At 38.0% G+C, this 16,538-nt stretch overlaps 1 protein-coding gene across 1 annotated transcript; it reads right to left on the reverse strand.

Moving 5' to 3' along the window:
• Positions 1-321: 321 nt before the first annotated feature.
• LOC127412150 (NK1 transcription factor-related protein 2-like) lies at positions 322-2,365 on the reverse strand. The gene is made up of 2 exons (XM_051648281.1): positions 2,149-2,365; positions 322-1,443 (listed from the first exon to the last, which is right to left on the reverse strand). The coding sequence occupies exons 1-2, from the start codon at positions 2,363-2,365 to the stop codon at positions 836-838; spliced, it is 825 nt and encodes a 274-aa protein (XP_051504241.1). The 3' UTR covers positions 322-835.
• Positions 2,366-16,538: the final 14,173 nt, after the last annotated feature.

Below are 16,538 nucleotides of genomic sequence, written 5' to 3' on the forward strand. Positions count from 1 at the left end.
CTGTCAATTGAGTTTAACTTGCATTGAATCCAGAATATTCCTTGAACGCATAAAAAGACGTTGACAGATGAAAGTCGCCACCCACTGAAATGTGTGATCTGAAGAAATAGTCACAAACATATCAGTGAAAAAATCTGAATGATTTATTTATTTATTTATTTATTTTGTGTGTGTGTGTGTGTGTGTGTGTGTGTGAATGGACTCCAAAGACTTGAGTCACTGGGATAAGGCTGAAAACCCCTGCTGTAGAACTTCATATGTTGTTTTATTTTGGTGGAGTAAAAATAAATACTAATGGAGATTCAAATTGATCAATACACTATTAATCTGTGTCTATGAGTCAGATAAAATCAAGAAATGACCTTCAGTCTGTTTTTATGTTATTATGACCTCAATATGCTTTTACACACTGTAATACACATCAATGTCTTTAATTGAAAGTTCAGTCAGAATTTGATATTATTCATCCACAGTAGCCTAGTTCAATGCTGACATGACTGCTTTTATGTTCAAAAGGAACCAGAAGCTATACACCCATCACAAGAGCTGTCTCAAACCCCGTATTCTCATGTGAGCAGATCTTTGAGATTTATCATTCATTAGGTCGGTTTGATCCATCTGAACTTCGCCCTTGAAGTCTCTGAAAATAAATTAAAAGAAAAAACAGCAATCTTGAAATTTACACAATGAACATGATGACGGAGTGTCTGAAACTTCAATCTGATCCAAACAAATCTCGTCCTGGGGATCATAAAACACTCATAAGTCCGATGTACAAGGTTTAGCTGTAAATTCACATTTACAAGTAGTCTATGATCATTTCCTCTTCCAGACTTCATAAATGTGTGGGGAAAAATGGTGGTTGCAGAAAGCCATCGGCCAAAAAGGGATGCAAGAGTCCACCAGAGGATGCCAGGTGAACCGGACCAGCGGAATGAAAGATCACGTTCCCGGTGCTGAACGGAGGGTAGAGGGCAGGTGTGGATCCACATGTCGAGCTGATGCTGGGCAAGGAGTTTGTGCCGGGTGGCAGGGAACTCTCAGCACCAGGATTCTGCTTTTTCCATTTGGTTCTTCGGTTCTGGAACCAAATCTTGACTTGAGTTTCGGTCAGGCTCAGGGAAAGTGCGAGATTTAGTCGCTCGCACACGGATAAATAACGGGTTGTGTGGAACTTGTTCTCCAGAGCCACCAGCTGTTCGTACGTAAACGCGGTTCTGGCACGGCGTGGCTTTGCACAACTGTGATCGGACCGACGACGCCGCTGGCATGACAAATCATCTGATGCTGGAGTTATTCTCTCTTCACCTGCCTCATCTGGGTCCTCACACGGAGAAAAGTCCGATTTTAAGGTTCCTGGAGGGTCTACAGAGTCCGAGTCAATATCTGGATCAGGCGGATGCAGCCTAACTAAACTTTGATGCTCTTTAGCTGAAAGATCACCTGCCAATAAAAAAAATATCAATAAATGGTGTTTGTTAGTTTCAGTTTAATGTCAGTTTATTGCATATATGGCCAATATATGATTAACGTTCAATAAATAGTTGATTTATCATTAATAATAGCCTAATACTAGGCCAATCAAAATAGTTGTAGTGTGTGTGTGTGTGTGTCAAGAGGGGGTGGGGAATTGGCCATAATCCCTCAACAATTTTTAAATCACAAATAGCCTCAAATGTCATGTTGCGGAAAGACACCAGTTAAATCTTGCTCTGCCATCCAGCCATGACGCGCTAATGGACTTTCATATTTGTCGGCAGATCCATAAATGTCATCTATTTAAAGGGAAGTTTTAATCGAACGATATTTGGGATCAGACATGGCAGGGGTTTGAAGTTTGGAGGCGCAAGCTGCTGGAGGGAGATATGCAGCATCCAGTAATGGGATATCGATCAAAGTGAGCGCAGGCATCCTCAATGGGACGATTTAAACAATTATCTGCCCTGACTGTCCCAATGGCAATCACTTACTCAGCTGTGGCTGATTAAAGAAAACGACGCCTTGGAAATGAGGGGAAGGTCACATTCAATAAGCTTTAGTGGATAAAATACTACATAACGGAAAACTACAAACATAAATACACATATGCATATCTGACCAAAATAAGAACAATATAGCGTCTGGTTATTGCTGAGTATGTTGCCTTACCGATATTTTTGCAGAGAAGCGGCTCCCCATGTCCAGGACTTTCTTTGCCGGTGCGCTGTTCCTCTAAACTTCCAAATTCGGTGTTTTCTAAAGGCGATGAGCCTTTGTTATCTGTCTTTTTACTTGTGAACTTTTTGGGATCCAAAATGTCAAGAATTGAAAAGGAAATCCGGTGACCTGATGTCGTTTTCACTCCTGACTCCTGATATTCAAGCATTTTCCAAGATGGCCAAATTCCAGGAGTATTTCTGAAGTGGTCTCTTAATTCTGTATTCTTGTATTAAGCAGACACATGAAGTGCGAGCAGCTTCTCGTCAGATGTGATGCGGTCAGATGTTAGTGGATGAAGGTGCGCTTGAGCTGTTTAGCAGGTCCATTAGAGGAGACGCGCGAACACGAGAGTTTAACGGGATCTCTTTCGATTGGCTGAGATCACTCGGTACTTAAACCTGCGCACATTTCAGTCAGTACATCTGGACGAGTTTCCAGGCTGACAAGTGGCTTAAGAAAACTGTTGCATTTAATCCTTAGACTACAAAAAAAAAATAAATAAATAAATAAATAAATAAATAAATAAATAAATAAAAGTTCTTCAGTGGTTCTTTGCAGTACTTTAGATTCAGCAAAGTATTACTTAGGATCCTTGAGTTTGGTATATAGGCTGGAGATAGTTCTTTGGAGATTAAAAATAGTATTGGTGAAAAACAATATATTTTAAAACATCTTTTAGTTTCAGTTCAAATCTATTAAAGTTTTGAGATTGTATTCTTAGCATAGGCTATAATTTTAAAGATTTAAATTGAATTAACCAAGGAACATTTTGGAAAATTGATTTTTTCAGTCTTTTCAGTAACAAAATAGAAATTTAGAACATTATCATTGCACTAATATCGATTTTGATATCAAGGGCAAAATGTTTTCTTTTATTAAAATGTTTACTACACAAAAAGTTTAAATGTTTATTTTATTTATATATATATATATATATATATATATATATATATATATATATATATATATATATATATATATATATATCATTATTATTTATTTATTTATTTTTATTTTTTATTTTTTATGTAGCTTAAGCCAGCGTCTTCACATTCACTATTTGGCGTCAATTGGACAAAGCTTGAGGTGGATCAATAAATGTGTGTCAAGCACTGATAAATGAGGGGCACCCCTTTGGAAGCATTACTATTACTGTTTCATTAGCTTACAATTTAATGCTGTAACTTTGTTTGCCTAAAATACATAGAAATACTGTAAATAGGGAAAGGGTTGTAGGATAACTCCAAAAAGGATCAAAATATTTTCTAATTCCCTCAAAACTCTTTGATTGATTCCACATAAAATTACAAGTCTTTATTTGACCATTAAGCCTAAATGTTATATCACTGCCATGGCTAAACAGCATAAATATGCTAAATTTTAACAAAGTGCCAAAGCTACTGACTTGTATGCCATGAGGGAAATGCCTACATAGGCTTTTACAGATATTTAAAAATGGCCCTGAGAAAGTATAGTATAGATAGTTAATGTGGTGAACTACAACTGTGTTTATTCTAATTTGACACCATGTGAACTGACTGAGAGGAACTGACTACATACATTACTAAAATACATTTTGAGACCAGCTGGTTAAAAAAATAATATATATAAAAAAAAAAGTTAGTTCTGAGGAAAGCATGATTTCTCTGCAGATGTCACGATGTGAAATTGAAACTTTTTTTTAAGTATGGCTCAAGTGTCGGGCCTGGGTAGCTCAGCAAGTAAAGACGCTGACTACCACACCTGAAGTCTCAAGTTAGAATCCAGGGCATGCTGAGTGACTCCAGTCAGGCTTCCTAAGCAACCAATTGGCCTGGTTGCTAAGTTGGGTAGTGTCACATTGGGTTAACCTCCTCGTGGTCGATATATTGTGGTTCTCGCTCTCGGTGGGGCACGTGGTGAGTTGTGCGTGGATGCCGCAGAGGATAGCGTGAGCCTCCACATGCGCTATGTCTCCGCATTAATGTGCTCAAAAAGCCACGTGATAAGATGTGCGGATTGACGGTCTCAGACGTGGAGGCAACTGAGCTTCGTCCTCAGCCACCCAGATTGAGGCGAGTCACTACGCCACTACAAGGACTTAGAGCGCATTGGAAATTGGGCATTCTAAACTGGGGAGAAAAAGGGGGGGAACCCCCCAGTGTCCAAATATCCTGTGGCCCAATGGTAGATCAAAAAGAAAAGTGCATTGTCAGAACACAACACGCATTCACAAACACCACATCAAACCACACACCACATCAAACATCACAGATGTTATTTCCTCTCCTCTCCTTTATGAAAAAGGGACACTTAACCTCCCTTGCCCTGCTATTCAATTGCATTTCTGCTTGTTTGCAGCGTATATTTTGTGGCTGTAACATGGTCTAACTTCAGACAGTCACTGTCCGAACAGGGACTGTTTGCTTACATTAGCATGTGTAAGCCCAGCAGCTTGTAATGAGTGAGCTCCATAAGAATGGGGGCTGATGTCTTTCCTGAAAGTTTATAACTTCCTCTCTGCAGGCCTGATAGCATGCACATCTGTTTACACAGACCTAGAGGACAAAAGTGTGGCCCAGGGGGCAAAACGCAAGTTCAGGTACTGGAGATAAAGAACCCACAAGAGGTAAGGTGGAGGTGGAGCTGCTGGGGGCAAAAGCAAGACTTTAGCCCTGGGGAGGGAGCACACCTTTGGACAAACCTCCCCACCGTTCCAGCATCCCCACCTCCTGACCCATAAAGTCTTCAGAGCACCAGGGAGGCCAGTTTAGTCTGCTAAATGCCGGCTCATTCATGTAGTTGCATCTTAAAGTGGAGCTCTGTTTGCTCTTATGGGCGTATACTCTTTGTTTGGCTTTGTCTCTTTATTCCTGTCCACAGTGCAGAGTCAGACGGACAATAGAATGGAAACTGCTGAAATGTCAGTCTTTTTGATGATAACAGCTTAAGAGCACCAAACATCTTGTTGATTACCCTCTTTAATTGGAGAAAAAGACTTCTTAAAAGGGGTGTAAAGATTAAAAGGTGTTTAATCTGTCTCAAAAAAGCGATTTTTGCCAGGTAACTGACAAATATAAACTTCATTACAGACAATTCAGAGCGAACAATGCATCACAATGCATGCAATTTGCAGCATGTCTCAACTATTTAGATCCAGGGGTTTTTTTTTTAACCAAGGGGCCCTGTGTGATCATTTTGGTCTGTGGACCGATTTATAAAACATAGAAATTTCTTAAAATTTTTAAATGATTCTGTTTCTAAATCATCCATATTCCTAAATGGTGTACATTTTTCTTTTTCTTTTTTTTTTCTTTTTTTTTAAGAATGTTTGGTTGAACGCTTTTAAATAAATAAATATATATATATATATACAGAACGAGCAGTATGGCTGGTAGCATTGTCATGCTGGAGGGTCATGTCAGGATGAGCCTGCAGGAAGGGTACCACATAAGGGAGGAGGATGTCTTCTCTGTAACGCACAGCGTTGTGATTGCCTGCAATGACAACAAGCTCAGTCCGATGATGCTGTGATGCGCTGCCCCAGAACATGATGGACCCTCCACCTTCAAATCGATCCCACTCCAGAGTACAGGCCTCGGTGTAACACTCATTCTTTCGACGATAAATGCAAGTCCGACCATCACCCCTGGTGAAACAAAACCGTCACTCGTCAGTGAAGAGCACCTTTTGCCAGTCCTGTCTGGTCCAGCGAAGGTGGGTTTGTGTCCATAGGCGACATTATTTCCGGTGATGTCTGGTAAGAACCTGCCTTACAACAGGCCTACAAGCCCTCAGTCCAGCCTCTCTCAGCCTATTGCGGACAGTCTGAGCACTGATGGAGGGAATGTGCATTCCTGGTGTAACTCGGGCAGTTGTTGTTGCCATCCTGTACCTGTCCTGCAGGTGTGATATTCGGATGTACCGATCCTGTATAAGTGTTGTTACACATGGTCTGCCACTGCGAGGACGATCAGCTGTCCTTCCTGTCTCCCTGTAGTGCTGTCTTAGGCATCTCACAGTACGGACATTGCAATTTATTGCCCTGGCCACATCTGCATTCCTCATGCCTCCATGCAGCATGCCTAAGGCACGTCCACGCAGATGAACAGGGACCCTGGACATCTTTCTTTTGGTGTTTTTCAGAGTCAGTAGAAAGTTCTCTTTAGTGTCCTAAGTTTTTATAACTGTGACCTTAATTGCCTACTGTCTGTAAGCTGTTAGTGTCTTAACGACTGTTCCATAGGCGTATGTTCATTAACTGTTTATGGTTTCTTGAACAAGCATGGAAAACATTGTTTAAACCCTTTACAATAAATATCTGTAAAGTTATTTGGATTTTTAGAAAATCATCTTTAAAATACAGTGTCCTGAAAAAGGGACGTTTCTTTTTTTTTTTTTTTTTTTTTTTTTTTGCTGAGTTTATTTGCACTTCTGGTGGATCTAAACTGCATTTTGTTGCTGAGTACCTGTACTGTGCAATGACAATAAAGTTCTATCTATCTATCTATCTATCTATCTATGGGTCACAACCACCTTTGAAAAAAACCTTATTGAACCCTATGAAATGCATGAACAAAAAGGAACCACAAACAATTTACTAAGTAAACACATTCATAAAAAAACATTTGATGGAAAGCATTACCACAAAACTTTTGGGCATAATATGGGAGTGATGTTTTAGGACGTCCAGGCAGGCACAAGGTCGGCAGCATTGTTGGGTAATTACCCAAACGGTTCTACCTGTTCAGCAGCAGACCTAATGAAGGCTCTATGGCAGTGTCCGGGACGGGTGAGCGCTTCTGGCAGATGCTGACATGCAGCAGATGTGGAAAGTGGCTGGGTGATTTGTTAAGGGGTTGGATCATAGCAAAAGAGGGCAATTACACCAGGGACACTGTCACACAGTCATGGACATCGGGCCATTTGCACAAACACACACACTTTCACTGAGGTAAAGGTCAGTTCACTCCACAGACTTTCTACATGCTTATGTACATTGCAGGTACCACGCAGGCAAAACATGTATTACTGACAGGGAAGGAGAAACAACTTTAGAGAATGCTGTCATTGCCAACACGGTCTCATGACAAAACAGTATAATAGTAGAAGATGGCAAAATCGCAAGGAATTATACGAGTTGGCGCATACATAGAGAAAAATAAATGAACCAACAAATGATATTTTGACAATTGTTTGTAAGGTTAACCCCTAACACAAACCTGAACCTAACCATAAAGTCTAACCACCCAAACCCTAAACCTAACAATGATTTTAATAGGAAAATAACTTTTGTGAACCACAGAAGAGGAAAATATCGGGGTTTGGAACAAGAAGAGGGAAGCATATTACAGGTTATTGACACACAGCAGTCATTTATTGCATAAATAAATATGGAATGATTAACCAAATATGTTTACAGACTTTTGAAATTCTGTCTGTTGACTGGTTTGTCTCTATGGCAATAATAGCGATATCTTACGATTTCACCATCTCGTACAAATTATTATGAGTTATCATAAAACTATGTTACCATTGCTTTCCAGCCACAATCTACTCACAGCAACAAAGCATGACATTGACCCTGAATAGAATAGAATAGAGACCTCACGGCCTCAAAAATAGGGCAGATGGAAAATTACAAAATTATATGTTGATAAAAAAAAAATGGCCATTTCAAATAAAATGATTGCCTATGTAAAAAGAGGCAGAACCTAATACATTTCTAGTTATGAAAGAAACAGATTGTTTTTGTCCTTTCAACACATATAAAAACCATCCAATGTTTCCCTCTCCCTAAATTAAGTAGCATAATCTGTGTACACATGATTTTGTTGGTGAAGCTTCTCTGTTTTTTTTTTTTATTATTATTTATTTATTTATTTTTTTTTTTTAACAAGACAAAGAAATAATTCTGTGGACCTTACAAAATGTTATTAAATGCTTAGGTGGTTTTATAGAAAATAGAAAAAGGTTGACATTCAGCATGGAATAGAATAGAATAGAATAGAATAGAATAGAATAGAACAGATGATCGCCACACAGCTGGGGCTGAAGGAAAATAACATAAAATGACATGATAAAAAATGCTGTATTAAATCAAATTATTTACCTTTAAGCTTGATGTCATGGCAATTGGAGGGAAATCTTATCAGAAGATGTGGGTTTACATCTGCTTTTCCCCATATCTACAGTGGTCTTACAGTGTCAGTAGAAATGACAAGACACAGTGAGCAGAGTAAATTTCTATTGGCTGCTGTCACATTGGAAATGCACACACATCTATGTGTTGTGTCAGGTGTTTAGAGATACACATACTAAATGTATGTGTAGCTGCCAGACTTCTTTGGCTTAGATCAAGTAGAATGACAAAGGTTATACAGAGAGAAAGGATGCATTTATAACTGCAGGGTGCAGCATAATCACAAACTCTGCTGTGAATGGACACTCTGGTTAGTGCACTGCTAATGTACAGTGTAAAAGAAAGAATTACACAGTCTGAGGTTATATGCTGCAGTCAGTGTGATGTTCAGTCACTCAGCGCTTGCACTGATTGCTTATTGTTCGCAGAAGGTCGCATAATAATTCATTAAATCCTAACGAGTCCGCCTGGAACCACCTGCACACCTTTCCTCGATTTCCTCTTAAATTACGAGCGACTCTCACGCTCGGCACACTCAAAAATGAAGATATATTCTCTATGTAAAGAAGAGAGCTATTAGTTACATTATTTAAACAGCACTCTTTAAAGCAAGGGGGAGGCTGACTTTATGAAGGGCAATTAGGTACTCACTATAATTGATAATTCATACTCATCACAATTAGCCAGTATAAATAGGGTGCCTGGGATTAATGATTATGGTTGTTTAGAGAGAAAGAGACACTGGGCAGAACTGGCCAGGCATGGCTGACAGAGTGAAAGGAGGCAGAACTGAATTCATCTCTATTTGTGGAGAAAACAGATTGTGTTTGTCCCTTCAACACACACCCAAATCATACACCCTCACCTTGAGCTGTTTAGGTAGCAATAATCTTTTTGCAGATTAAGTGTTTTCAAAGCTTCACAGGAATGTTCTGCACAGCAATTGACAGCATTAGTCTATTAGCATATAACTCATCCCTAGTTTGCTTGCTGTAAACGTGATTTTTGCTTTTTTTTGTAAGGCACTCACAATGGAAGTGAATGGGGCCATTCCATAAGCATTAAAATATGCACTGTTTCTAAAGTATAGCCATAAGACATAAATATTACAGACAGGGTGCAATAAAAAATAAAAATAAAAACATAAAAAAATAGTTTGAATGTGACTGTCATTAATGAAATTTTAATGTAGGAATTTACACAACAGTGTAATATCAAACGTACAGTCTAAAATTCTAGCCTAAACTGTAGACTAAAACCATAGAAAATAATTGTTTTAACTGAATTAAAACAATTAACTGTATTAACAGTTAACTGTCTCTTTAGCTGAAATGAAATGAAACAATTAACAGGCCCCTGAGGCATTAGGTTAAACTGTCAAACATTTTGATGCAGGGCTAACGTTAGCTACTTCTCAGATTAGAAACAAATTCAACCATCTATCCCGAAATATCTGTAACATGTTGATTCCATTTTAGTCCAGGATAAGCTGCACACGTGTTTTACCAGTTTAATATGCAGATACAACTAGAAGCAAGTTAATTTTCTTAAAAACTGTAAATGCTGTGCCATGGCGATATAAAAATGGCTCTGTTTGTTTTGGGCGACCTGTTCAGACCGCTCCAACAACATAAATCAACCAATGGCATGAGTTGAGGGCGGGACTATCTCTTTGTTTGACCAATGGTAGGCGGTGGGCGTAATCACAAAGCTGTTTTGAAAATAATGCATTTTTGCAATTCCATTCGTTGGCGCTAGTGTCGCAGAAATTACATAGTTCAGCTTTAACGTTTCACAATGACAGCAATAAACTATGGAGCTGGATTTATTTAGTCATTCAAGCCGCTGTCATCAAACTATCACTGTAATATATGATTCATTCCACTCAAACAAATCTGTAAAAAAGTCAAATACTGCACCATCTACTGTCAGATATGGGAAATGCATTCAGTCTCCGGGGATGAAAAATGAACGATCATAAGGGGGGATATCAAAAGCAGAGGCAGATATCCGACAAATCACACCCTGATTTTAGTGCAATAAAAGAACTTATTACACGGATCTCTGAAATATTCTATTCTGATTCGTCAATGGTGCCATCTATCGGCCTGATAGTTATAACCGCATATTCAGGCTACGTCCACATTCATCCGGATACATTTGAAAACAGCGTTTTTGTTTTTGAAACACTCTCCGTCCATACAGCCGTTTTCAAGCGTTTTTCAAAAGTTGCTCATCCACACTGAAACGTATAACAACTCTTAAATCCCCTTACTGCACATGCGAAAAATGGCCGTTCCATGTACTGTCTGAAATGCAACTGTCCTCGTGGGGCAGCAATTCCAAGTAACCTTCCCGTCGCCTTTGAAGGAATACAATGTGAAGGTTGTACAAAGTCACATTTATCTTTATCAACGCTATCAAAGTGAATAGCAGACACAACAACACTGCTACAACATAGGTCACCATCTTGATTGTTTTGGGTTGAATGGGTCACATGACTTCGTCACATGACAACAAATACGTCATCGTTTTCAGATATCTTCATATTCCCTGTCCACACTATTTTGCAATTGAGAGAGCGTTTTCGAAAAGTTGTGTTTCGCTGTCAAAAACGTAGTCTCGGTGTGGATGGAAGAACAAAACGTAGAGAAAAACAAAACAAAAACCTATTAGTGTGGATGTGGCCTCAGGTATTAAGATATACTACAGTATCAGACTGGTCATCTGGGTATGGCGAGTCATCTTTTCTGGTTCTCGGATCACTGTGCGATCTCTACAAGTAAGCTAATAAAGTAATTTCAACTCAAATAAATTTTAGAGTTAAAATTGTCATTTCAATTATCCCTAAATGCTCATGGGTGGTTTCATAAAGATTAGATGCACTCTACATGTAAGATCATATGCTGTGTTATGGTATCAGACGGCTGAGGTGAAGGTCTTTGGTAGCTTTGCTCTCTGTTGACACCAACATAATTGCTATAGTGTGCGCTGGATCAAGCAGTCCTCACTAATCAATAAAGTCTTCACCAGCCATTTCCCCCAGTAATTCTGCCCTTGTTTCTCCTCTAATTGTTCTTTTTCAAGCAGGAAGGTCTTCGCCACGAGCAAGAGGTGTGTGCACATGTGCATGTTCCTATTACTGTAAACTGCAATCTTAAAACAACACTCTGCGGAAAGAAACTAAATATCACATTCTGGATTTTATAATTGTTCTCTTCCACACCTAATCTTTATCTTGCTCTTTATCTTGTACTTTTTTTTTGCAAATGCTGTACAATTAAAAAATGTGTGCTATATATATTTTTTTTTTCAAGTTTCTTAACAAAGCAGAATCAAAGTAATATTAATCCCTTTTCTATAATATGTTGTATTGTGTTGAACGTGCACAAACATTATTGAAAATAAATCTCATATAAAGACACAACACTTTAATTAAAAGGCTAAATAGGACTCGTTTAGTGTAATTATGCTAATTTATAAATTGTATAAATCTAAAATATAATCTAATTGATAAATAAAATATAAAAAATAAAAAAATCGTCCAATGTTATCCATTCATGTCCACTATTTTAAGCTATGTACATTATGTGTATGAAGCCTTTATTAAATATTGAGTAGGAACATCCAATGAAGTGAAATATCACCAAAAACCGATGTATGAAGTCAAGAATAAAGCATTCCTAATTCCTACACAACCTAATTTTTTAGAAAAAAGGATATAAATAATGAAGGACAACTACTAAGTAAAAAATATACACATGATCTGTTCTGGCCCTGACAGATGAAAGTAGATTTCAATTTGCAGCAAATACTACGTCCTTTAATAACCCTATCTTTTTTATCACAAAAAGGGACAGATTAATGGATAATATTATTGCTTATGAAATAAAAGCCCCTCTACACTCTAAGACATGAGATTTAGAACCAGAGTGTGACAGCATGACTTCTCTAACCTTGATGTTGGATGCTCTGATCATGTTCAACAAACTTTTTTCACACGTTATGGCTTTAAGAGAATTATAGGTCAATTTAGGTTTGGACAGTGAGATGACCCTTGTCAACAACCTCTGTTCCACCATCCCACCCCTTTTGAAGTTGACCTTTGTGATTTTTCTTGCAAGGAGAGCAGACTCTATTGCAGTGATGTTTGTGTGTGTGTGTGTGTGTGTGTGTGTGTGTGTGTGTGTGTGTGTGTTGGTAGTGGTAAAGTGTGGTCAGTCCTCATGAGCACTCATGTGTAGTGATGCTTGCAGGGCCCATCCTAAATCGGGGGCATATGGACTCTACTGCCCATTTCCCTGGGGCATTATTGCTATGCTGATTTACTACCAGTGAAGGACAATCAACAGAGACCAAATTATACCCGAATCACATTGTGTGAATGTTTGTTCATGGTCTTTAGGTTAAAGCAATAAAGGGTGAAAATTAATATAAACAATCAATTATCTCACAATTAGTAAGGTACTAGCTACCATTCCATATTTTAGTAGTTTAGAGGAATAGCTTGCTTTAAAAAAAATAACCTATAACAGGAAAACACCCGAGAAAAAAGTTTGGGGAATGAATAAAGTTGAGGGAATGAGTCTAATGGTCATATTATTTACCAACATTGACAGTGTTTGACATACTGCACCATATTCAGAAAATGGGTTTCTTGTTGTTTGGAAGTGAGAAGCACTCATCTTTAACATTAAAGATGATAGATCTCCAGGGTGAGATTTTTATTGACATTTCTCATTACCAACCTATTGGTGTTTATAGCGATGGTCATAAATGGCCCTCCCTGTGGTACTTTGTTTTATGAAGAGATCAGCTGTCAGGGGATATGAGTTTGAACTTCCACAGGATGCACTGACACCTGTCTGGTCTAAATGACCCGAGAGAAGAAGGAGAGAGAGAGAGTACTTTGTTATAGGGGAGACCGGGGCTAGATGTCACATTCAGAAATTGTCACAAATCTCAGTAACTACAAGGTTATGAGTCAAAAGTCCAACTACATAAATGCTTGTTTTCTCTTACAATGGCTGTCTATGTTGGTTCCAAACACCCAGTTCAAAAATGTCTTAAAAACATTTTTTTTTTTTTATATATTTTTTTTTCCTGAAATGTAGCTCTTGGGTAAACTAATGAACCAGACTAACATTCATTCAACTGTACTATAAAGGTAACTTTTAACAGACAGATTTTATTCTCTGGAAAAGTAAATAATAATAATAAAAAAAATCATGTTGGGGCAAGTTGTCATCTGTGTTGTTCTGTATATATTTTTTATTTTATGAAATTCATTAATGCAATTTCTGTTGGCCAAAACAACTGTTTGATATTTTTGTATGTTACAATTTCCTTTTTGTTGTTTAATTTTTTTTTTCATTTGCATAAATGTCATTAAATAGTCTATAATACCTTTTTAATACAGACATACACTCTCTGAGCCCTTTCTTAGGAACAATATGGTTCTAATAAAGTCCCCGACGTGGTCTTCTGCTGTTGTAGTCCATCCGCCTCAAAGTTCGACATGTTGTGCATTCTGAGATGCTGTTTTGCTCACTACAATTGTACAGAGTGATTATCTGAGTTACCATAGTCTTTCTGTCAGCTCGAACAAGTCTGGCCGTTCTCCGTTGACCTTTCTAATCAACAAAGCGTTTCTGTCTGCAGAACTGCCGCTCACTGGAATTTTTTGTTTGTTTTTGGCACCATTTTGAGTAAACTCTAGAGCAGGGGTGCACAATTAGAATTCAAAGAGGTCCAGTGACTAACATTTTCTCCCCCTAATGGTCCAAATCATTAAATTGTCTAACGTGCGCTATGATTTGGGGGCATATGTCGTTCTTGCATATGTATAGCTAATAAACAAAGTACTACATTTCAATAACATTTCAACAATATTTATTGCACATTTTCAATGCAGACACATTAAACATGAGGTAAAATAAATATGCAGCCTAATCATACATAAAAGTAGGCCTATCACAAATGTTCTCATTTCAAGCTAAACAAGACTGCATCTTCACAAAAAAATATCAAATGTGACTGTTTCTGATAAAAAGTGCTTTGATTTTTGAACAAATAAGAAAACATAGGTTTAATAGTTATCTTTCCTACTCTCTCCCACTTCACTTCTCCATCTCTCTTCTTTAGTGAGAGAAATGGGCTTTTGCTTGACTCCGGTGGATCGATCATACTGGGCTTTGAGTTCGTTTATTTTACGTGCCCTCACCTCAGACTGCTGTGGATATGTTTGCTCAAAAGATCTGTGCTTTGTCTCGTAGTGGTGCTTCATGTTGGCACTTTTTATTAGAGCCACAGTCTCTGAACATATCAAGCAGAGTGGTTTGACACTCGCTACGGGAAGGATAAAGGCATATTTGTCTGTCCATTCCACTTTGAAAGATTTTGATTTTCTCAATTGACTTTCCTGACTTTTGCGCATGCCATTCTATAATTTCTCCTCTCACTTCCGCTTTTGCTTCTCTCGCTGTCTCTCTCTCTGACAACATCAGTCTCCTAACATGCATTGTAAACATTTGCTTTGATTGGCTGAGTTTCATGATAGAACCTTCACAGGTCCGCCAATTGTGCACCTCTGCTCTAGAGGCTGTTGTGCGTGAAACTCGCAGGAGATCAGCAGTTACAGAAATACTCAAACCAGCCCGTCTGGCACCAACAATCATGCCACGGGCAAAATCACTGAGATCAAATTTTTTCCCCATTCTGATGGTTGATGTGAACATTAACTGAAGCTCCTGACCCATATCTGAATTATTATATGCACTTCACTGCTGCCACATGATTGGCTGATTAGATAATCGCATAAATAAGTAGGTGTACAGGTGTTCCTAATAAAAAGCCTGTGAGTGTATAGTGGAAGGTTTTTTTTAAGGTAGTTATTAGTATTTAATATTGTTTAAAGGTTTTCCCTATCAAATCAGTGTAAATAAACAGCTAATTCCCATTGTGACAACAATTAAAGTCTGACAACATGCCCCACTATAGGGAATAGTGTTCCACTAAATTAAATTACCTGTATTTTTATTTTTTAAATGGTAGTCATTTTTAAGTCCCTTACGCATGCCGTCTGGGACTTACACTGACACCTAGGGGCCTGGATATAGCATCATTAAAATGCAATAGTTTTCAGTCACTGATGCCGTTGTTGAAATTCACTATTCACAGTCAGCCGTGACTAATTTAATCCATGAGTGGAAGTGTCCAATAACAGGGCAATTACTGAGATTAAGGAAGTAGTATTTGGTTGATCATGTGATCATAACATATCTTCCCCATGAGGAGACCCTCTCCATTTAGAATAAAACAGCTTTTATAAGGTTATTGATTGTCAATGAAGTGCTCATGATTTTATACATACAGTATGTTTCAAAATTATGATTTATTTATGGAGTGCAACTTTTATAATGAGGAAAAAATTACAGAGTGCACCTTAAAGGTTGTATACCAAAACTGACTTTAAAAATGAACTCTACCCTGAGAAATATTCACAGCAGTCAAAAGTGTGACGATTAGCCTTTGTGCATTCTTATTTTGAGAACCAAAATTCCAAAAATGACCTCGGAAATATAGTATAACCTCTAAAAAAGCAGTCCTTACTTGTAAAAAAAATAAAAAATAAAAAATAAAAAAATAGGCTGATGTTATTTTCATTGATTTAAAAACAACAAAAGTCAACGGGATATCCTCATACAGTGTGTCTGTTTCTCTGTGTTAGTGGTGTCTCTTGTTAAGAAATGAGGTTTCTGAGACAATTTCTCAATCAAATGACTCAACAGCCTAATAAATTAATGTCTTGCCAACGCAAAGGCATGTTTTAGAAACACAGGTCACAGAATGTTTGAGCGAACATGAGCTAAGCCATTAAATATATATTAATGTTGTTGCCAACAAAGAAAAAATAGCCTAGCTCAAAACTGCTCTAGTCATTGTCAACCAAACAGCTGTGCATGTTCACTTGGTTTGTGCAGTACTTTTAATTTGGATCTAAATTACACTTAACTATCACATTTTCAATATAGAATGGGTACAATAGAAACGTGTACTTGTCAATCATATTCTCAAATGGTATTTTTCAGGGAGAAATGCACTGAACACTACTTCCCCACACTTCCAACATCATATCAAATGATAACATTCACACAAAAATTGAGCCAATCAGCGCTCAGTATAATTGCACGCGGAGACAAGCAGCCAGGGAAACAAC

The sequence above is a fragment of the Myxocyprinus asiaticus genome, chromosome 21, assembly GCF_019703515.2.
Source record: "Myxocyprinus asiaticus isolate MX2 ecotype Aquarium Trade chromosome 21, UBuf_Myxa_2, whole genome shotgun sequence".
NCBI lineage: Eukaryota > Metazoa > Chordata > Actinopteri > Cypriniformes > Catostomidae > Myxocyprinus > Myxocyprinus asiaticus.

Coding starts and splice junctions, on each gene's coding strand:
- LOC127412150 (XM_051648281.1), bottom strand. CDS start 2,365: ATGCTTGAATATCAGGAGTCAGGAGTGAAAACGACATCAGGTCACCGG. Junction 1,444..2,148: donor GCTTCTCTGCAAAAATATCG/GTAAGGCAACAT, acceptor TTTTATTGGCAG/GTGATCTTTCAGCTAAAGAG.